The sequence below is a fragment of the Simochromis diagramma genome, unplaced genomic scaffold (assembly GCF_900408965.1).
Source record: "Simochromis diagramma unplaced genomic scaffold, fSimDia1.1 OVJJ01000816.1, whole genome shotgun sequence".
Classification (NCBI taxonomy): Eukaryota; Metazoa; Chordata; class Actinopteri; order Cichliformes; family Cichlidae; genus Simochromis; species Simochromis diagramma.
In genome coordinates this window covers 1,859,067-1,883,209 of record NW_024386908.1, presented here as the reverse complement: position 1 = coordinate 1,883,209, position 24,143 = coordinate 1,859,067, and the positions used below count along the sequence as shown (strand labels likewise).

Here is a 24,143-nt window from a genome sequence, read left to right as displayed (position 1 = left end):
GCTGCGTCGCTGAATTATTTGCCAGCGGTTTCTGTCCCACCCGGCATGGGTAACTCGATCTTATGCAAATCGGGTTTAACAGATTCGTAGCTGTTATAAGAAAAAAGAAAATCACAGTGGAACAACTTTGAAGTGTCACAGTAATAACAGCTCTAGTTTTTCATCCTCATCGATGTGACGCTGCTTTCCATCCGTGGTTCATTTTGCCTGAGGTCTGACGCTGATTAGTGTGAACATGGAAAAGTAGAAAAGCATCATATTGTTAAATATTGGATCAGATTCATCTGTGCCCTCAGCATCTAATCCTGATGCTTACATGCCATATACTGTAGTCTGCTCAGTGAACTAACTCAAACTCTCCATAGATACTGCTGATAATCTTTTACTCACTTTGGGCTGTGTTAAAAAATTCATAGCCTGACAGCTTTTTCAGTGTCTTATCATCTGGATTACTGTAAACACACTACTGATATATTATCATCAGAACTAATCTCGAGAAAGCATTTCCTGTTTTTTTTTTTTTTTTTTTTTTATATCTTTATACCAAAGCTTCAGGGCGCTCACGAGATAGTCCGCTATTAATAGATACGTATAAAGCTAAATGACTAGAATAATTAAATACATGGTAAATGGACTGGTACTTACATAGTGCTTTTCCACTCTAATAGATTGCCCAGAGCACTTTCTACTACAAATCTCACTCACCCTTTCATCAATTCTATCTGTGAAGCACCAAACTGTCACCTCATGGTGCTTTATATTGGAAGTTAAAGACAGAGAAATACGATTAGACGAGGAAGGGAAAGAAAAGTTATCTTCCTGGTTAAAATTGTGCATTTTAACATAAGAGTCTGTTGAGTTTGACTTCATTTAGAAGCAAACCTCAAGTTGCCATTGGAGGAGCTGCAGTCAAGTTTGCATCATTCTGTTAATGTGCTCTCATTTTGAGAGAGGGGGTTTGAAGCTTTGTTGTTCTGTTGTGACCCTGTTTGCTCAGTGTAGGGAAGCACCAAACAGTTCTCTGTGCCATGACTATCATTGTCACTGTGGTTTAGTACATCCTCCATCATGATCATCATCTAGTTGCTAATTGTGTGATAAACTCATTTTGTACGTTTTTATCAGAGCTGTTTTTGCTTGATTAGCTGCCTGCTGGAGCAGGAAACATGGCTGATTAGAGCAGTTAGTCTGAATCAAAACATTAATTTTGCTGGCTGCAAGCAATTACCCAGAAGAAGTTAAAATGCTTCTGTAGCACTGGGGGATTTTCTGTGAATACGTCAATTCAGAATGCGACCAAAGAGACAACCACTCCATCAGAGATTGGTGTAGCTTGTATGTTGGACTAACACAACATCAGCCATAGACAGCACTAAAAAGTGAGCCTGAGCTCGCTTCTTGTGTTTTGAATCTTCTCTTCTTTTTCTTTTTTTTCCAGGACTACAGGCGTTCTTCCCTCTCACCTCTGGCCTGACTGACCCACCAGCCCATCACCATGAACTACCTTCGCCGGCGCCTGTCAGACAGCAGCTTTGTGGCCAACCTCCCCAACGGCTACATGATGGATCTGCAGAGGCCGACCCCGCCAGGCTCATCAACTTCTTCTCCTGCCTCCCCAGCCACAGAGAGGCGGCAGCCCCCGAGCGTCCCAAGCCAGCCTCAAGCCTCGGGCGTATCCTCTGGCTCAGCCTCTGGCTCAGCCTCTGGTCCGGCCTCAGGCTCAGGGAGCTTCCTCAGCTCCTTCTCCAGCGTGGTGAAGAGTGCACAGATGGCCCAGAATGTGGCGGCTGCCGCGCATGCTAAGTCAGCAGCGGCAGCGGCGGCTGCTGAAGGCGCCTCTGCAGGAGGTGTTCAGCCGGCCAAGCCTGTGATACGCAAGCCTAAGATCCTGCTGGTGATTGATGATCAGCACACAGACTGGTGAGCAGAAGCCTTTTAATGTAGTAGCACAATTGTGGGTTTATATTTGAGCAGAAAACATTTCACATCACAGTGCTTGCTCTCTGAAGTCTGAAATGACTCATCTGAGATCACTTCGAGTTCCAGCAAATAATGAACTGAAGTGTGACTGATTTGTTTGTCAGAGTACTAGAACTCTTCCATGTCATTTACAGTCGTGCTTCCCTTAAAATTTCCACAGCGGATCACAAAAACCAATGAGCAGTTAAGTGGAAGTAACCTTCTTACTGCTGTATAAAGTGTAGTAGTATAAGTGGGACATGGCAAATTAAACTTAAGAGTGAACTTCTTTGATACATCACCAGACCTTCTAAAAGCAAGTCTACACCTTGAAGACATATAAAATGTTCAGTGAGTTTACCCTGATATAAGGCTTCTTTACATTGACTGTTTGATTATTAAACTATAAATTAGCATGTTTTTAAAATGTATATAATTACAGAAAAGGTGTACATACTTTGTAAAACAGGACTGCTGTCATGGATGTAAGAGTGAAGCTGGACTAAGTTGGCATTAGAGTAAAATGAAGATAAGAAACAGCTAGCATAGCATTGAAAACTGACAAAATATAGTTTTTATTCATAAAGAAATACATAAATATAAATATATAAGTAAAATATAAAGTGACAATTTCTTGCCGTGTATTGTTTTTGTTGCTGTAGTTCATATAATTCAAGTAATTCTGAAAAGTGCTAGGCTAACTGTTTCCAATGTTTATGCTAAGTTAGGCTATCTACTTCTAGCTCCGGTTCCATACTTTTAATGCTATGATGTTAACAGTAGTACTAATCCGACACTCTTGTCTGGAAGCACGTAGGTGTATTTAGAAAAACATCTGTATTCCTTTAAGATGCTACTTTCAAAACATCTCATTGTCAGTAAGCTAATTAGCCACCAAAATCTTTAGCATCTAAAAAGAAGATATTGCTAAGATTAAAAAAAGGTCAACTTTGATAGCTTGTATTTCTCCTTCTACTCTCCTGCCAAATGGAAAACATTCTTGTGCTTCAGTTTGAATGAAGTGAGACGTGTTATTGTTTATGATAGATTTGTACGTCCTTGGTCTTAGCCGGCGTTTGCATTAGCGTTCTTTGCTGGAATTAAAATTGTCATGGTAACAAGGAAAAGGAACGATGGAATGTGACAGGAAAAAAAAAGTGATTTAATCAGAAGAAATGAGCTCTTCTTTCGCTGACAGCCCATACATGAATTTTTGAAGCTGACTTCAGCTGCCTTTTACTCCCAACGCCGGAGGAATTGATTTCCTGAGCTGCAGTGAAGACACGCGGCAGCCAGTTTATCGTGTTTGTCTTACGGAATCAATAAACCACTCATCCATTTCATGAATTGTTATTCTGTTGCCTGACATTTGCTGGTAGACCGACCTCAGCTGGGCTGTTATTAGCCATTTCCAGCCGCTCGAGCTGCACCCACAGAATTAGTAGGGATCATTATGTGCGGAGGCATCCTCTACTAGGAGATCAGGCAGGAGTCTAAAAATGATCCCTAAATTAAAGCGCCCCACTGACAGCCGTGTCAAAAGCACCAAGATTGCTCTCAATTTCCCGCAAAGCCGGGTGGCCTCTTTTCCTTAAGCTGCAATCCCAAGAGGACCCATTTCTTTTCACACCCTGGTGTTTTTGAAATGAGTCGTCAGGGGATCATCCACCCTCTGAGGCGCAAAAGCTCATTCAGCCACTCAGATGGAGCATCCTCACTGTTTGAGAGAACAGCGGGCTTTTTTTTTTTTTTTTTAAATCACCAACTCTGTTAGTTAAATAAAGAGAGAAGAATGGAAGTTTTTTTTAAAGTGCGGTTGATTTATTGATTTTTTTTTTGTGAGCTTTTGCAGCAACAGGAACATCTGAGCAATATAAAGCAATCCAGGGTAACGAAACCTTACCTTCAAACGAGATTTTAGTATTCACATTTTGATCATATGAGTCAACTCTGTCAAAATAGCTTGCGGCACTGTTGTAGTGGGTTAGATTATGTGTGATGGATTGCAATTTTGAAGTCCAGGTGTCCATCTATGCTCCATAGTTTTGCTTTGCTTATTGTCATTTATTGGTTGCAGCTTTTATTCAAAGTTTGAGCTTCTTTCTGCACAGTTTGACACGACAGTGCTGAGTTTAAGGCCCACATTTTAAGCACAAGCAGGATTTCTGTGATGCCACAGCTTGCTTTGAAGCCTTAAGCAAAACAGCATAACACCTACACACGTGAGATGTAGAAACGCATCATTTTTTAATCATTTCTTACATCTTTTTAAACATTGCAACAGACTGGCGACCTGGCCAGGAGACCTCATATACCCAGCCACCCTCAATTTGATAAAAGGGATTTACTTAAAGCTTCCAAGCAACATTTTAATAACACATTATTTTTTTAAATATTGGTAGGCACTGCTTTATTTTTGGCACATTTTCTGCAATAACTTTTCAGAATTGTGCAATTTAAGTGCTCTGAGAGGAAACTGCATTTCTGTCTACTCCAGGATGTCTTCAGAGGTAGGAGACAAAGAGACTGTTCCTGTTGGTTATCAATGCAAATGTGCATGGATGTCACTTCACAGGGCAAAGAGTCTCGTTCAGTGTGAGGAAATAGAGCAGGAAAACATGATATTGCTTTTAACTGCTGAATTCAAAGCGTGTCAAGCTGCTGTTAAACGCTGTTAAATGTAGAACTGTTCCTGAGTTAACCACTGGGTGGCACTGTAGCTTACTTAAAGCCTCATGGACGGCTGCTTATCATTTCCCTTGACGCTTCAATGTTTCTATGTAGGAGTGATGAGCTTTGACCAGCAGATGGAGTTATCTGATAGACTATAAATTTTATCTGAAGCACTTCCTCTTGCAGTCTTGTAGCGTTTGAGCCTACAGATGTTCTCAGAATATAAGTCTTTACATCATCACGTATCACTTTGATTTCATTTCAAACCAGTGTTATTTCTAGAGATGAAGGTCATGTCTTTTCCATTTAGATAACAGATTGAAAGCAGTAATTAATCAATAATTAATATCCAATTCAAGATGATTTTTTTTTTTTAGATTCACTTAACACTTTGTACTGTTATCACTGATGTCCATTGTTAGTGAATATACCTAAAATTGGCTCCAAAGCTGCCTGAACAACATCACAGCCATGGAAACTGATACTGTTGTTGGACTAGTCGTGTCAAACATGAGGCCTGGGGGCCTGAATTGGCCAGGCAAAAACTCCAATTTGGGCCACTGGATGACTTTGGAAATGTGAAGGAAATTTTGGACTTTGGACCGACAGATCTTTCATTTACTGCAGCAGGATTTCTTCATTGTGTAGATGTACCTTTGAAATTGCATCTTTTTCTTATGATAAGATATCTCAGGGGTTAGTTAAACTTATTTACACTGAGAGAAAGGAGTTTCATCGATTAAGATCAAATGGGGCTGCATGAGGCATGTAACATGAGCTTGACATCCCTGATTTGAAGCTTGAATTTGCCTGATGGATGTCCTGAGAGTAAAGACAACTGTTACTCATTCTGCAGGAGATTATAAATGTTCATCTCCAGCTCCTCTCTGGTATGTTTGCATGTTATCATTGACCAATGGCAGCTTTAAGAGTGTCAGTCATGGTGCTGCTGCTAACAATAAAACTGAACCAGCACTGAAGTGGTGACTGTGAATGTCCTCAAGATCAGCTCAGGAGGTGGCTGTCGACTTGAGTCTTGAGCCACTTCAGCCAGCAGTCGAACAGTTAACGCTCGACTCTCAGATGCAGATTGAGGGGGAAAAAATTTGGCTGCTCTTTTTGCAACATGTCTTCAACTAAACCTTGTCGCTGGATTTCATTTATAACCGTTGGGAAAGTGATGTATTGTGTGCTGCTTTGTCATGTTGAGCAACCTAAAGATTTCAACAGCAAAGTGAAGATAAGAGTTCCAATTGTGTTGGCGAGGTTTATGATTGGCTTTATGACCCTTTATTGACTCATGATGTACTCTTGATTTTTTTTTTTTAAGCCCCAGGAGTCCAATGGTCTTTCAACATTGCGTTCTAAATAGATGCAATGTGGTTTTCATGTATTTACATAGAAAAAAATCGAGATTATTCTATATATGGTCACAAGTTTAGACGCTAACGTAATGTTTTTTGAATAGAAGAAGTGCGATTGCTAAAAAACACAACTTTAGCTCTTTGACAGACATTCAGCAGGTATATGGGCATCCATCCATCCATCCATCCACTTTCCTTTGCTTACTCCATTTTCCAATTTCTGATGGGGGATTGCAAAATGATCCCAGGACAGTTAAGATGTGTAATATCTCCAGTAGACTGGGCCTACTTTAAAGTTTCCCTTCAGCTTGTTGTGCCTAGAAAACACCCCAGAGGTATCCCAGTGAGACGTTATAACCAATTCAGTTGGTTTGGTCCAGACGCCCTAGGACAGGGGTGTCCAACTCCAGGCCTCAAGGGCCGGTGTCCTGCAGGTTTTAGATCTCACCCTGGGTCAACACACCTGAATCAAATGATTAGTTCATTACCAGGCCTCTGGAGAATTTCAAGACATGTTGAGGAGGTCATTTAGCCATTTAAATCAGCTGTGTTGGATCAAGGACACATCTTAAACCTGCAGGACACCGGCCCTCGGGGCCTGGAGTTGGACACTCCTGTCCCAGGGAGAAAAAGGCTTTGTGGCCTTTTGGATCTGATATCTCATACCGTCTATCATAACCGAAAGCTCCTGGCCTTAGCTACAGGTTGGTATTGGCTGGAAAAATTGAAAGATTACATGTTTACTGGTGAAAATCCAAATAATTTTGTACTTGAGTGAAAATAGCTTTGGCTAGAAACCCAACTAAACACAACCAGTGCAGATTGTCAGGCTGCATGAAAAACGATGAATTCACTTGCAGCTTTTCTTACTGAATTACTGCTGGACAGCGATGTGTTTATGTACAGTTGGGAAAAGGGGAACCGATTGCCCTGATCATCGGCCATCAATCTTTGAACCGAACTAAACAAAGTGACTGGGGCAGGCAAAGGAATATGTGATTTCCACAACAGCTGCCTTACTCTGCTGCCCGAACCTGATTGTTCTTGTTGGAAAACAAACAAACAAACCAACAAAAAAATTCATTCATGTCATTCATCCAGCCCGTTTGTATACAATCATGTGGTCCATAAATGAAATGAAACTGTAGTTTTCATTGGGTTGTGCAGGAACATAGTGAAGCTATCTCTGAGTGTAGTAGGAACACCAGAACTTGTGCTGTGATTTCAGACAGGTTGCTCAATAGCTTGTCCAGTCTTTCTGAGCAGCCCTGACTCGAGAGCGCTGTGAACATATCGGGTGTCCGTTGATCTATCCTTTCCCCCCCGGGGCTGAATTTCCTCCTGGGCATTCCAGCAGAGAGGCTGGGGTCTCTGGGGAAACCCTGCTCTGTCCTGACAGACTTGGCCTCCAGCAATGACTCATGCACAATAGCAGTACACAGCACTGAGAGCATCACCGCAACCACCAACAATCCTTCCTTTTCTGCCTCTCCCGCTGCCTCTCTTTCAGGGTGACTCGTAAGACGACGGGCCAAGTAGCTGTCAGTCTGTTTGCTTTGTGTTCTGAATGATATGAGCATCTGATTGCTCAATTCAGCCCCACGCTGGCATACTGCTTACTTCTTCTAGAGTAGCCCAGTACTATTGACATCCCCTGGTCATCTCGAACCACATGAAGAAGATTTAAATTTTCTGTTTTGTCTGCAGAAGAAGCACAGAGGCCACACACTGGCACAAAAAAAGCTAAACATCCTCTCGCTGCATTTGTTAATCTATGCTTTGTCTCACAAAGAGTTCAGAAAGTGCAAAATGAATTCATTAGAAGGCCACTGGGTTTATAAAGCACTCAAAGGGTAAAGACAGTAATTTACTTTAGGAACGTTTAGTGCTAAAAGGTCCAGATAAAAACGTCCCAGACAGTTTGATTCATTTTATTTGATCACTTTTAGATACAGATTTCTGGGGAAAAAACCCTTTAAAGTGCACACCTTACAAAACAGGCACGTTTATTTTGGAGAATTCTCTAAAAATTAACAACATGAGAAAAGAAACGTGAAGTCGCTCACCTGCTTTCAGTCTCTGAGATTAGTAATCAGAGGCAAAGCCTCGCAGTCACTCCTTTATAAAAAAGACAAATACATTTACATTTTTTTCTGCATACATGGCAAAATGTGACCATCAGAACGTTTCTACTTTCAGCATCAGCTCTGGTACATAAACCTCACAGTAAATGCAGATGGCACACTTTCTGTGTTTCAACTTACTGGAGGCCACGGCGGCCACTCCACTCGATTCAGTCAGTCTATGTCCCACCCTCAGCTATCGCCACCAGCTCTGGGTAGTGACCAAAAGAATGAGACTGCAGGTACAAGTGACAGAAATGACCTTCCTCCAAAGGGTGTCTGGCTTCACCCTTAGAGAGAGGGTGATGGGGGCGATTATATGGGAGGGATCGCTGCCCCATCCACATCAAAAGTAGTCAGGTGAGATGCTTCCTCAGCCTCCTGGACGTCTACTAAGTGAAGTGTTTTGGGCATGTCCTGCTGGGAGGAAGCCCCGGGGCAGACCCATGACAATACTTGCAGGGTTACATCTCTGTGCTGGTTTAAGCTGCGTACATACTGGCAGCGATCGTTTTGCAGCTGCCAGCTGGTTGCTTGCAGACATTCCAGGCTCTGGTTGCCTAGGCGACCTTCTACTGTATTTACTAGCAGGTCAATTCAAGTTATTTATATACTGCCCAATCACAACGGTCACCTCAAGGTGCTTTATATTGTAAGATAGAGAGCCTTAGGGCTGCTCGATTATGGCAAAAATGATAATCACGATTATTTTCACTGAAATTGCGATCTCGATTATTTGACGATATTTATTTAACAATAACAATGTGTTGAATAATGACTTTAAAGATTGTCAAAAAATAATATAAAATAGTGTGCAAATACTGATAACAGAGCAAATGTTTGCAGTATAAGAAATAAATGAAAAATGTAAACATCTATGTTTAGTGAACTTTGCAGTGTTGCTCTGTGGTGCAGCTACACTGTAGCAAAGTTTACACACTGTGTCTACTTGATCCACGTCTGACTGAACCCATAATGTTTCCACACCACTGAAGTTTTTTTTTACCTCTCTTTTCAACCAACAGCAGTCACTCTCCTCTCCAAATAACTTCTGCTTAGCTTTCCGAGCTTCCCTCGGGTCCTCTTAATTGTTGTGACACGTGTTCGAAATGCAGAGAGGTGCGCTCGATTTGCCACATGGAGCAGCGTGAGAGTAAAGCACGAGGGAGGGGCTAATAATCGGCTCAGTCATTTTTAATGATCGTTGAAAGCCCAGATCGTAATCGAGATTAAAATTCGATTAATTGAGCAGCCCTAGAGAGCCTACAATACAATATTGTAAAGGCTTACAGTAATATAGAGAAAATTCCAAAATTCAGTTGATCCTCTATGAGCAAGCACTTTGGCAACAGTGGGACAAAAAAACTCCATTTTAACAGGAAGAAACCTAGAGGGGAGCGAGGGAGGACAAAAGAGCCAGAGAGTAATGATAATAAATGATTAAATGCAGGTCATATGCCAATCAACAGTATTTTTCACTCTCATTGGTATCCTCAGTTGCTTGCCTATAAAGTTTGTTGCAGATCCCGCCCACTTTGCGTTGCCATCATTTATTTTTTATGAATGCCTTGGAAAAGCTGGAGAAGGTGTCCAGGGAGGGTCTTAGACTGTTGCTGCCACAACCTGCAGCCCAGTGGAGCTACAGTTACACTTCTATTACAGATTAAAAATGAGTGGTGAAGTGGAGATGCAACTCACCAGTAATTGCCACAATCCAGCTGTTGATGACACATTAACAGGAGATTATGTGAGTTTATTACAAACCTGCTGCATAAAACAAAAACAGGATCCATCCATGATCTCAACATACAACAGAGCTGTATGTGTAGCTGTAACGTAAAATAATACCATCCATGCATACATCCACCCACCCCCTTTGAGTCCAGGGGGCAGCACATTGAGAAGCCCAGACTTCCCTCACCAGTTCCACCTCTTCTAGCTTATCCCGGGGGACACAGAGTCAATTCCAGGCCAGCTGAGAGATATATTCTCTCCGGGGAGTCCGGGGCCTCCTCCCAGTAGGATATGTCCAAAATACCTCACCTAGGAAGCTTCCAGGAGGCGTACTAGTCAGATGCCCGAACCACCTGAACTGGCTCGTGGTGGAAGACCAGCGGCTCAGAGTCATTCTGGAATAACTGAGCTCGTCACCCTACCTCCAAGAGAGCCCAGCCATCTTTCGAAGGAAACTCATTTCCTCCAAGAATTACTTAGAATAAATTTCCCAGACACAGCAAAACAGTTGTATGAGGCGCTATCATCAAATGAAACCATGTACTTCACTTCAGAGAGGTCACAGTCTTTCAGCTGCAGTTTAATAAGTTTGTATGGGTGCATTTCCCACAAGGTGGCCTTTCAAATCATCAAAGTAACTTTCAAAAAATAGCCACAAAGAAAACTCGTTCCCTCAACTTCTGAATGAACTGTGAAGAACACGAACATATATGTAACCTATGTCTGAATGAAGAATGCTACTTTAATTTAAAGTCATTGTTCCTAGACTGACATTTCTGTTGAAGCACACATGGCTGATCATCTGTGCCCACTAGGATGGGTGTGGCCTTTGCTCTCTGATCATTCACCTGTTTGATACTTGATAGTGCTGATCACAGCGGATGTTCTTTCTGTGTGCAGAGAGGCACAATCTGATCTTGGCAGGCTTTTTCTAATCCAGATAACTCTTTATAGTTCCATTTTTATTTTTACTTCTAAAAAAGTTCACATAGCTGCCTTGGACATAGTGTTACAGCAGATGTGACGCTACTGACATCTATATTCTGCTGTCTCCAAGTGGCTAAAGAAATCACTATTTGCAGGTTTAAAGCTTAAGATATTGTGATGGCCTTGTTATGCATCCCTATTGCGCCTTTGTGGGAGTCCCTCCTACAGCGGATGTCTCCAGTGGCCCATGTTTGCCCTCGCCGCACACATGCGCACAATCAAATGGTGAAAACAACACCAGCTATAATCCTTTTTTTTTTTTTTTTTTTTTTTTAAACGAGCTAAACCAGCACATTTTAAATTTTTATCTGCTTGTAAAAATATGAGGCCACTATAGGAAAATCTCCTTTAAAAACAGAGCGGTATTAGCACATCATCAGCTCTGATGGAGTTCCTCCTAATAAAAGCAGCGATAACACATGCATGACTCATACACCTTCTATGAGTGGTACACAAAAAGAAGTAACTTATTCTCATGGTTACAAAAATGAAAGAAGTCGTTAAGCCTCGTGGTGTTTATGTAGTGGGCGTACGCACGACCGAGGGATGGAAAGCCCAGGCCTCTGTGCAGCGCTTCTACATGTGATCACATCTAAAACACTCATTCAAACCACAGAGCCCAGTGGTCTGTAAATGAAATTGATGTAAATTAAACCAGTGAATGAATAGTGGAATTGTACAGCGCTTTGAGGGCCCTGAAAAGCGCTATATAAATGCAATCCATTAATATTATTATTATTATTATTATTATTATTATTATTAAATGTTTTGCAATACCTTAAACATATACCGGGCTTTTTTTGTTTTTGTTTGGGCCATTCAGCCTGCCTCCCGCTCTGAGGCAGCGGTGGTCCTGACTGCCAGGGGGCATTGCCTGTCTAGTATGTAGGTCAGTCATGAAGAATCCCAGCTTCCACAATTACAGAGAATGAGACGGCTTGGGACCCAAAACTATCAAGCCCAACAGCTGGGAGATGTTAGGAAAAAAGATCCTCCTCAGTGACTGTAATGAACATTAATGAATGGAGCTAAAAGGACACATGTGGGCAGATGAAAAACAAAAGAAGGCGGACAGGCAGAAGAGGAAAGAGGCTTTCTGTTTGGTGGAAGAGAAAAAAAAAATGTTGCAAAAAGGGAAATGTGTTTCAGTCTGAGGAGGTTGGAAAGCCCGTCCCAGTAACAGAAGGCCTGTAGCATGTAGCCCAGATCCTCAGCTCCTCAAGGGTCCAGCCCGGAGCCTTTGACAGATTGTTCACTGTCCCACGTCTGAGAGTTCAGCAGCGTCACCTGCGGCTATAAAACAAAAACAATAACCAAAGATCTACGCTTAAGAAAGGAGAGCGGACTTATATCAGATAATGGTGCTCTTATTTTGAGTTGTGTATCGTTAAATACTTTAATAACTGTAAGGTTGTTGCAAATGATTGCGAGAAACCCCCTCTTCAGTTATATTCGCCATATATCATTACCCAACATGCACTGGGCAATTATGTATGCAAGACAAACTGGACGTATTTTTATTCACATTAATGTAGTCATAGATAAGTTGATACTATGAAAGTCTCAGTATACAATAAAACTAGAGCATGATGTTGTTGACACTGTGGCAGGTGTTGGGTCAGTCCACCATTCCACCAAATGAATAGACTGAAACAGCCGGATGGATGGAAACATATTCCAATTACAGTTTTATAATTGACATGGACATAATGTGTAGACACTTAGCTTTCATTTGCGGGTCTCCAGATTCAAATTGGATCAAAGGTTTGGGAGTTTCAGATCCTGAACATGTGCCACCCTCTTTTTAAAGGGACCAAATGTAATTGGATCAACTGACTCAAAGGCTATTTCATGGGTAGGTGTTCCTTTGTTATTATATGCTATTATCAATTAAACAGATAAAAGGTCTGGAGTTGATTTGAGGTGTGAAGATTTTTGTTGTGAAAAACATGCAGTTGAAGGAGGTCTCCATGCAGGTGAAATAAGTCGTCCTTAACCTGCAAAAAGAGAAAAAAAACCATCCAAGAAATGGCTAGAATAGCCGGATTGGCAAAATCTACACTTTGGTAAATCCTGAGAATCAAGGGAAGTGCTGGTGAACTCGGTGCAAAAAGACCTGGATGTCCACAGAAGAAAACAGCAGCGGATGATCAAAGCAGATAAACCCCCTCAGAACGGCCAACCAAGTGAACAACACTCTCCAGGAGTCTGCGTATTGATATCCAAATCTACAATAAAAAGAAGACTGCATGAAAGTAAATACAGAGGGTTCACTGGAAGGCACTCATAAGCCTCAAGAACAGAAAAAAGCCAGCACAGTGCTGCAAAAACATTCTTTGGACAGATGAAAGCAAGACCTCTGTCAGAATGATGGCAAGTAAAAGTTTGGAGAAGGCAGCTCATGATCCAAAGGATACCACATCATTTGTAAAACATACCAGAGGTAGTGTGATGGTTTGGGCGTGCATGGCTGCCAGTGGCACTGGGACACGAGTGTTTACTGATGATGTGACACAAGACAGAAGCAGCCGAATGAACTCTGAAGCGTTTGGAGACAGACTGTCTGCTCAAATCCAGCTAAATGCAGCAAATTGATTGGGGAGTGTCTCATAATACAGAAGGACAGTGATCCTAGACATACAGCCAAAGCAACCCAGCAGTTTATTAAAGCAAAGCAGTGGAATATTCCAAGAAAGTCACCTGATCTCGACCCAGCATGCATTTCACTTGTTGAAGTCTAAACTTCAGACAGAAAGGCAAACAAACAGCAACTGAACGCCGCTGCAGTCAAAGCCTGCTCGAGCATTAAAAAGAAGGAAAGCCAGTGTCTGGTGATGTCCGTGAGTTCAAGACTTCAGGCTGTCATTGCCGGCAAAGAGTTTTCAACCAAGTAGTAGAAACGAACATTTTATTTTCAGTTATTACTTTCGGGCCCCTGAAATAAAGGGATTGTGTTGAAAAATGTTTTAGTTCCTCACATGTTTATCTTTTGTTTAACCCACTGGATTAAAGCTGGAAGTCAACGGCATCTTAGTTGTTTCATTTAAAATTCTTTGTGGTCATGTACAGAACCAAAATGAGAAAAACGTTGTCTCTGTCCAAATGTATATGGGCCTAATTGTAGCTGCTCTGTGTCCTTTTTTAGGCTTTTTTTTTTAAACTGTTTTTTTTTTTACCGGTTTAGCCGTGCATTGTACATTCAAATTAACCAAAGAGAAAAAGTTCACGTTTCACTTTTCTGTATACAAACATCTTGAAATAGCTCACAGAAGCCACGTGCCACAGAAGCCTCTGCAAGTCTGATAGGACAAAGTCTGATGGGATGTAAGATAACTCTTCTGGTAACTGGAACTTAATTGTGCCAGACCTGAAGGAAACGGCTGCACATCAGGACAAGATGATTCCTGTTTTTTTCCCGTGTGACTGTCACGTGACTTCTAAACTTAGTTTAGTGAGTAAGTGCTCAATATGTAGCAACCGCAGTGCAGTTTCACCTGCTCTACAAACTGCTGCCACAAACACATGAGAAAAAGCAACACGCAGCTACTCATTCATTGTGCTGCCTTTATTAAAAGCACTTTTTTTTTCACCCTTAGCCAAGGGATTGTGTTTACTTGAAGCCCCGCAAGGTCAGATTCTGTAATCATGGAAAATGTGAGTCATTATTTTGCCTACTTGCAAGGTATTTTGGAAGGTCTGTTGAAATTTCAGCCCTCTTTCTATCAAATAAACAAAGATATTTTAAGGTTGTTTTCACTGTTAGGAGTGTTTAGTGCACGTACATTATTCTGCAGGAGAGGAATCAGTGCATATGACCTATAGTAACAAATCATTTTGTGTTGGAATAGTGATTTATACCCTCTGAGTATCGGCTGAAATCAGAATTCCACTGTAGAAATGCCAAATGTGCATAATGCAAACAAAAGAAATCATCTGATATGGATCAAAAGCAAATCTATTATCATTTCTTTTACAAATTCTCTCTTTTATTTCATCTAGGGCCAAGTATTTCCGAGGGAAAAAGCTGAACGGGGAGTACGAGATCCGCGTCGAGCAGGTACAGTGTATTTAATAACGCTATTCTGCCTATTCATTATTTTAAAGTCATCATTGATAGCTATTGTGTTATGTACTCATTGATCCTTTAAACATAAATATTTTGCCTCTTAACATCTTGGTACTGATTGCGCAGCAACATGTCACTAAAATATTTGTAATAAATGATATGAAATGATTTACAAAATGTTTGGTTTTTTTATCTGTTCAAAACTTCAAAACCAAAACTGTATAATAATGAATAATGCACACCAAGGTTATTGTCCATTTAATAAGAATGTAATAAATGTTGACAGATTATGGCAGTCCTGACGAGCTACATGTCGTCTTCCATTTAAAGTTTTTGTAAATCATCAGTTTGGGACATGTGTGCAGTGGTCCCTTGTTTATCGCAGGAGTTACGTTCCAAAAATAACCTGCAACAGACGAAATCCGCGAAGTAGTCAGCTTAATTATTTTACAGTTATTATAGATATTTTAAGGCTGTAAAATAAAAAACACTACACACTTTATGCACTTTTCTCAGACAGACATGAACATTTTCACACGTTTCTCTCTTTAAACACTCGCAAAGTTCAAACCTTCGTAGAAAAATAAGTCCAGTATTATAAAATGAAGCCTTTATTGTATTTTTCTTTCGAACATGAGGGTTTGAGGTCTTACTTTTCATGTTTTCTTCAAGCTAAAACTGCACCGCTAGCTTAACGGCTAATTTAAGTTAATGAAGTTGTTCTTTGTTTTAATGGACACTTAAAATTTCTTCTCAGTCTTGAAATCTAAATGATAAGAGTTTTGTTTTTTTTAAATTAACAGCGTATAACATTTAAGTGAATGCTTTAGTTGTTTAGGGGAAAAAACCTCCTAACGCTTCCACTCATGTGTCACCATATTCAATTATTCCTGTAAGGAAGAAAGCGTACGTTAATTCAGCACAGTTATGAAATTACCGCTTATATGTCTAGACATACGGTATTTACAGTGTGTAGATACCATCTAATTTACCTTAAAAAAGCTGTTCAGTTTGACATGTGCAAGCCATTGTTGAGACTGAAGCTGTCTTTGAAATGGAGTGGTGTGTTTTTATGTGAGAAGGGAAAGAAACCGCAGAAAGCTGGAACGCTGATTTTATAGCCTGTTTGCTTTACTCTCAACTGTTGTGGTCACATCCTCCTTCCAGGACGGCGTGGGAGCTGGAATGAATCAACACTTTCTTTTGAAAATTGATTTTTCTTTTTTTGAATCTTGCGGCCTCATAATTATTGAACTCCAATAAAAATGCAGCTGATTTAATAATAAGCTCCCTTAAGAGAATAGTGAGGGTGAAGCGACGTATGAGCACCCCTCCACCCCCCACATAGCTCAGCTATAGCTTGAACTGACCTACTTGGATTTTGTTCGACCCTCTTTCCCAGAAGCCCCCTGCACTGACAAATACAAGTCGGTTGCTAATTGCCTTCAGCAGCCAGATTCTTCATCGGCTGTTTGGAGCCTCAGAATGATGGGAACACGATCTCTGTGTGAAAACTTTGCGACATGCTGTGATGAACCATTTTAGGGAACAACAATAAAAGCAGAGAGTCCCACTGCACTGGCTTCTGCTCTCTTGAATTCCACTGTTGTTGGCTTCTTATATAAATGTCCTTTCTTGAGTGACTTTGGGCTTTGGGGAGGCCAATCAATGTCTGATAGGTTTCCACTGTGTGTTTTTCAGGAATGTTTTTACACACTGCACTGGGAGTGTGTTTGGGATAATTGCTGTTGCCAGTCAAACACTTTCCAGATTATATTACTTGGCAGATAAGAAAAATCTAACTGCACTTTTCTGCCTTCATATTTCCATCCAGTGTGACAGTTTGGGAGCTGAAATGCAGTTCCACACCATGACAGAGCCTCCTCTGTGATCGACTGAAGGGCCAGATGCATCTCTTAAGTCTTTGTTGTATTTTTTTTTTTTTGTCATTTTTGAAGAACATGACATTTAGATGATATTCAGTTGCTTCAGATTTAGTTTTTGGGGCCTGCCACTTCCTTTTTTGTCCTCCGCTTGTTCAGTTTCCTCAATTTTCTTTAACAAAATGTACACCATGCCAAGATATGTCAAGTATTTAGCTAATAGCTCTTTGGGAATCACTTTGTTGGTGCAAAAATACTTTTTTATGCCTGTCAAACTGTGTTATCTTTGGCACTTTTACAACTAAAGAAATGGGAATAAATGGTGTGACGGGCTGCTAGTGACAAAGTGCCTAAAGATACAATTTAAATGAGCTCTTTGCTAATTTGTCTGCTTTGTATAGACACAGCACTGGTAAAAAAGGGGGCCAATGTTCAAAGTAAGAGCGGCTGCTCAAGACTGCATTGAAAAATTACAAGACAGTGTGGCTTTTCAGAAGCAAAACATAAAGAAATCAAGGGTGGCTCAAGATTTTTGCCCAGTACTGAAAATAGCCTCTTTGTCTTTTCACCAGAGTTGAAAGATAGCTCAACATGAAGGCCGTTTAGGTGCTCCCTGAGCTGTTTTTTCTCTGTTATAATGTAATTACAAACTGCATGCCTTACATGGATGGACATTTAGTTTGCTAGTTGCCATGCATCATGTTCATGCTGGTTAAGCTTTCTAAAGCAATGCCAAACCTTCATAACTCTTCTCTGACTTGCTTGCTGCCATATAAGGTACCATCTTTAGACTCACAGAGCACACACTCACCACAGCGTGTGATGGTGCACTAAAGGAGGCCGGATGCCAGTCCGAACTTGTCCGAAAGAGAACCAGGAGAGACTGGCTTTGATTCTCAGATGTGATCTCTCATTAAAGTGTGCTGCCTCTTATTTACACGACTCACTTCGAACTTCAGTTTAGTTGATGCTCACAGCCCCGTGTACACTGGCTAATCCCATTTTTCTTTTTTTAACCACTAAACAGATGCTTGTGGGAGTGCTGCTGGTGGCTTATTTGTGCTCCTAAGTGACTCATAAAACAAGCTTGAACCCATTGCTTTCTCACAAAATCATTACATGCAGCTTGTTCAGTAGTATTTCTTGATTCTGTTGGGGTTGAGGGTAACTGTAAGTCAGCATACCTTCTGGATTACAAACACACAAACAGCCCTGACTGCAGAGAGCCTGTTTCTGTGTAACTTCTTCACTGCACTCGGCAGTCATCGGGCTGGGAGTTGTAGATTTCTTTCTTTCATTGAAGCAGTTAGGCAGCACAGTGGCACCGTGGTTAGCACTGTTGCCGCACAGCAAGAAGGTCCTGAGTTCAATTCCACCATCAGGCCGGGGTCTTTCTGTGAGGAGTTTGCATTTTCCCCGTGTTTGCGTGGGTTCCCTCCGGGTACTCCGGCTTCCTCCCACCGTCTAAAGACATGCAGTTTGTGGGGATAGGTTAACTGATTAATCCAAATTGCCCATAGGAGTGAATGTGAGTGTGAATGGTTGTCTGTCTCTGTGTGTTAGCCCTGCGACAGACTGGCGACCTTTCCAGGGTGTACCCTGCCTCAACAGACCCGGCCTTTCTGATGAGTTTGTTCAGTTTGTTTGCGTCCTTTGCTTGATGCTTCGCCCCCTGCACGCCGCAGAAAAGAAGATGGTGCTCGCAACAAGAGACTGATAAAACATTTAGAGCAGCCAGCTGCATACATTGAAGTATCTGAGCTTTTGTAGAAAGTAAGTCCAGCTCAGACCCTTTTTGTAGGCAGCGTCGGTGTTAGCAGACCACTGCAGCCTGTGGTCCAGTTGATACTTATGTAAATGGTAAACGGCCTGTATTTGTATAGCGCTTTACTTAGTCCCTATGGACCCCAAAGCACTTTACACTACATCCACCCATTCACACACACATTCACACACTGGTGATGGCAGCTACATTGTAGCCACAGCCACCCTGGGGCGCACTGACAGAGGCGAGGCTGCCAGACACTGGCGCCACCGGGCCCTCTGACCACCACCAGTAGGCAACGGGAAGTGTCTCGCCCAAGGACACAACGACCGAGACTGTCGGAGCCGGGCTCGAACCGGCAACCTTACGATAACAAGACGAACTGCCAACTCTTGAGCCACGATCGCCCCAAATTTTATATTGTGAATATTTCAATATCAGTCCCACCAATGCAGATGGGGGAGGGTCGGGATCTGTTCCTGCCAAAGTCCTCCACCAGCTCCTTTGTTTTGGCCACATTTAGCTGCAGGTGGTTCACCTCACACCACCTCACACACCGATCAGTCAATCCTCTGTACGCCTCTTCCTATCCCATCTCCTCACTTCCAGTAATGGCTGTGTCATCAGAGAATTTCTGCAGGAGACGAGTTTCTTTGATGTACTTGAAGTCGGCTCCATAGATGATGAAGAGAAAAGGGGAGAGCACAGTTCCCTGCGTTTCCCTCCCAATCTTTAATCACTCTAACCTGTTGCACATCCTTAGTGTTCGGCCTCACGTACAACTCACTACAAACCATTTCCTTTGCAACCCCCCGCTGAACATTAATGAAATTTGCTAAATACTAAAAGGGTAAAACCAGTTATGACAAAGGCTACATATCTACAGATTTCCCAGATATTTCTGCCTCACTGTGGTCCTGTCTAACCAAGCAAGGCCCAAACAGGGAAACATCAGAAATCAATTATATCCCTAACATAACCCCGTCTTCTGACCTGCGTCTGTATTATATCCTTCATAGATGTTAACTTGAGGAGTTTTATCTCGCAGTAGGTGGCTGTAGATTATTCGACCCACTGACTCAGTCAATTTGTTATTTGAACACTTGCCTGCTGTTTTACATTTAGACTCAAGAGCTGTGTTCATTCAGACGAGTGGTACATTCCACAGATCTCTGGAGCTTGTGGGATATCCATCTCCTACAATGCCTTTTGTATGTGTCTGAAGGGTCTTGGATGTGTTGCAGCCTTGTGGCAGTGCCAAGTTCAAGACCTTCTCATTTAGTTTCTCGTGCACTGGCAGTTTTTTACCGTGCCTGTTTCACTTTTAGATATTTAGAAAATTCTGACAGTCTGCTGCAAGATTTTTGTAAAGTTCAACAGCTACAATCAATGTTGATCACAGACGTAATGACACCCAACAACAGGCTGGCAGACAAACTGCCTGTTTACTACCCACAACTCATAAACACTGTAATTTACACAATTGGACAGATTAAACAGAACTGAAGAGGTCTGTTGTTTGCAAAAGAACAAGAGGCACTTCTGTAGGGTTGCCGGCTCATGTGTGGTTTGGGTCGCGCGGGGCAACATCTGCTGGGCAGGCATATGACCTCAGCGCCGTCCACGCTCCTTTCCGCTGCAGTCATGGCAGCTCACAGGCAGTTGGCTGTATGTTATCCGTACCATTTTTTGGCTCGTACTTGCCCATGACATAGGGCATGTGAGGAGAGCTTTCAGAAGACGGATGGTTTGGTGTGTAACTTGCTGCCTTCTGTTGCTCCGTTGCACTTAGCATCTGTCGTGAATTTCAGCCGTCAGTGCCTCAGTGGATTATTTCACTGTTGCACAAGGTGGTAGCTATTAGCAACAAATACCTCTCTGTGGTGCATATGAATAGTCCACTGTACTTCAGGCTTCTCAATTGCATCAGCATGGGATTCAGCCGAGCTTATCGAGAACGACGAAAACATTAAACAAAGTATCTGCCCCGCAACTACTGCGTGTTCCCCATGTGCTGAGTCAAGTCACGCAGTTTTGTTCTGATTGCAGCGTAAAACTGAACAGCTCGACCTCAAATAACAAAAACAGCGCATCACATGCCAGATAATGTGGGATTAATAAAACTGCTATATTTATGTAACGTTTTCTATTTAGAGTTGTTTTTAAACTAGGTGTCAGTTTGTCAAGGTTTTCCCCCATTGAAACCAGAGATGTAAAGCAATAAAATAAGCAGTTTGGAGCAGAAAAACATCTATTTTGAGGTGAAAAGAAATCACACAATTGGAGCTGGGGGTAGTGAGAGGCAGTTTTTATTCACTGGCAGAAAACGAATTTAGAAACACAATACATGAGCACTAGAAACAAAACCAAAATCCAAACTGGGAAGGATGATCTCAACTGGGAGTTCATGACATAACCTGACAAAACATGACGACTGAGCAACACACAGCTAACACGGAGGACACGTGGGAAAAACACAGGGCTTAAATACATGCTGGCATAATCAGGGAATGGGAGACAAGAGGGAAACACAGTTGGGATAATGCACTCATGACGAGATGCTGGGAAGCAGAACTGAAACCATAAACATGAGACCAGGACTACCAAAGTAAAAAAGGAAACTCAGACAAAGTACTAAGATGCAGACTAGACACTAAGATGTGGAAACATAGGAACCTGAAGCACAGAGATGATAAAAAACAGAAATCACAATCCAGGGACTGACGATGTACCATAACCAGAGAACCATAAATCCTAATGATAATCAGAACTATCAGTTCACCAATAAACACAAAGCATTGGGTCCATGACCCAGTACCGTGACAGTTACTGAGACTTCACCGCTTACGCTTAAGATGACAGTTCAGTTTGTCCTGGAGACTTGCGAACTTAAAGACCCAAAATTTCCATTGCATGTGTTACACTTCAAATAAATTCAGACAATTTCAGCTTTAATACTTCAACTAATCTCTGGTTTGCTCCTTCAGTCAAAACTGGAAATCATGAAATATTTTATGTAAAAAATTATCAAATGTTTTCACCTTCAAGAAAAAAAAAAATTGTCGTTCTGGACATTTTTGCAAATCAAAGATTTAGGTGTAACGTGGCTGGTCCGTTTAAGTTGTTTTTGATTCAGGACCAAGCAAAAGGCACCTTTACCCACGTGAAAGTTAATAACCTTCCTTAGTCCGGATCTAAAAATACCAACAAAGATTCCAGATGAGCTGCTGTCAGATGGTGTTTACTGTAAACAGTATCCATGGGTTAATGTAACTTGGCAAAGTTGACAGAGCGCACAAATAAATACTCCTTGTTGCCTTTCACCACAGCAGTGTTTGCCTGGTATGAGACTTTATCAGTCAGAAAGAGGCTGTATGTGATTCAAAGGCCAGTTAGACGTTAGCTGTGTGCTAAAAAGAAGAAAAGATCACAAGTTTGGATGACTGTGATGAAAGTAGCTGTGAGTAGAGGGAATGACAATGAAACTGAAAGTGCAGAAATTCAAACAAGCTTAAGTAAGCAAGATTTGTTGATCTCAGCTTTGAGCCATAGTTAAACTTAATCGTAAATCAACTTTCTCCCAAACTGTGTTTCTGCTATAGCAGTTTGACTGCACACCATTCTTAATTCAGCCTGGATGCAGGTCAACAGATGAGAAGAATCAGTTCTGGAGGCAGTTGTCCTGTGTATCACTTCCTGTTTTCCTTTCCCAGGGCAAGAGCTGTTCCAAGACAAGTGTCTGAATGTGGTACCGTGATGGTAACCATGGCACTGTGAAAAGCCTCCTGCCCTGGCTTCTGGGCCTGTGCCCTGTACCAGCTTCTTTATCCATTACTACCCAGTGACACTGGCTGTTAGCACTCCTTTTAAATGTAACCAGCCAATTGGAGATGGTGTGTAATTCTTGAAGCTTGCCAAAATGTTGCCCACTCTCTGGTTTTATCAGGTCGCCACACAAGCCACTGTAGGCCCTGGTGTTTGGGATGGGATTTGTTTAGAAGCAGCACGGTGCATTAGTGCGTACATGTGCATGGGAGTGTCACGCAGTCAGTGTGCATTTGGGTGTGTTGTGCATTTAGGAGCCTTTCTTGGCACGGCATGTGCTGCAAAGCACACAGATGTTTCTTTTGGGAATGGGTATCAGTAAGAGGGGAGCTGAGAAAAGCACCAGAGCCAAATACATGTCCTTCAGGCACAGTGAGCAAGAGTGGCGCCTCGTTGTCCCTGAAATAAGATTATGGTATTTATTCGCCCCCTGCTCTTCCTCTGAGAGTGCAAAACAATAAATAAAAAGAGGTGGGTGTTTCTTTTTTTCCCTCCCTCTCGCTCTTGCCCCTCCACCCCCACCCAAAAAAACCTGAGCAGTTTTGTTACTCAGCAAATTCTTTTTAAAGGAAGTTTACTCCCCCATACAAGGTTTACATGGGCCACAGAGCTATCCTATCCTGATAATAGTCCTTTTTATGTAGATGAAAGCCCGTGTGAGTCTCAATAAAGCTTGGCAACGCCTCAGATGAAAAACACAGCTTGAGGATGTCCAGATACCAATTTGCTTAACTAGCAATGCAAGCTTATTTGCTTATTAAATTACACAAATACTGGACTGAAAATGAGTGATGAATCCACATTTTACATTTTTTTTTGGTTAAAATCAGCTTTAATATGTAAAAGAAAGGTATAACCATCAAAACACAGTGGAGGCTGTCGTGGTTTTTGGCTGAATTCATCCAGTGATGATCTTATCAAAAGTGATGGAAGAATGAATGCAGGAAAATACTGCTCTGGAAAGCAACTGATTGGTAATAGCGTCATGTTTCGGTCTGACGGTGATTCTAAATCTAGTTCCAGTCCAGTAAAAGCAAACCCGGATAGAAAAAGACATAATGGGACACTATCAGTCATGGGCTGGCCTCCCCAGAGCCCGAACCTTAACATTATGTAAGCAGTGTGTGATCAAGCTTGTTAGAATTGTAAACTAAATCTGAGATTGACTCTTTTTTTTATCTGTACTGTTGTCTGCCAACACCTAAGGGGAAATGTCTTAGCTGCTAAATGCCCAATTGTGTTTCTGTAATGTGTAATGAATTTGGGATTTTGTAAGAGTTCTACACTGGTAGAATAAAAGCAGTCTACCAGTGACACTGTGAATAAAGTAAAAAATGGTTTGCTGACCATTCTTGCAGTTAACTACAACTTTCTCCAAGCTGTGAACTGTGACATACCTTAATGCAGATCTGTCAGACCAGCTGCAAAAGGGTTTCTTGCATCTAACAAGTCCATGATTTAAACCGTCAGCCCTCGAGTCATAAACGTATTTGATTAGCTGAATGCCATATGTCATTAGCCATGTGCTGTACATGTGTGCTGGGATTTATTCCAAAGGCCAGATATCACTGTGGGAAGGTGTTTTTCACCCCATGAGTGTCCTTGGGAAACATTTGAATTGTAAAAATAAGGAGAATTTTTTTTCCATAATAATAATAATAATAGTATCTTCAAATGGTAAATAGCCTGTATTTGTATAGTGCTTTACTAGTCCCTAAGGACCCCAAAGCGCTTTACACAACCAGTCATCCACCCATTCACACA

The 24,143-nt window shown here is 41.7% G+C and overlaps 1 protein-coding gene across 1 annotated transcript in view; it reads left to right on the top strand.

Annotated features, from left to right (window-relative positions):
• The window catches only part of LOC120735596 (synapsin-3-like), a 124,780-nt gene that overhangs the window by 14,961 nt on the left and 85,676 nt on the right, over positions 1-24,143 (top strand). Inside the window, exons 4-5 of the mRNA XM_040035037.1 lie at positions 1,439-1,920; positions 14,840-14,897. Of these exons, the coding sequence (XP_039890971.1) occupies positions 1,496-1,920; positions 14,840-14,897 (483 nt within the window). The 5' untranslated portion in view covers positions 1,439-1,495. The remainder of the gene's footprint in view (positions 1-1,438; positions 1,921-14,839; positions 14,898-24,143) is intronic.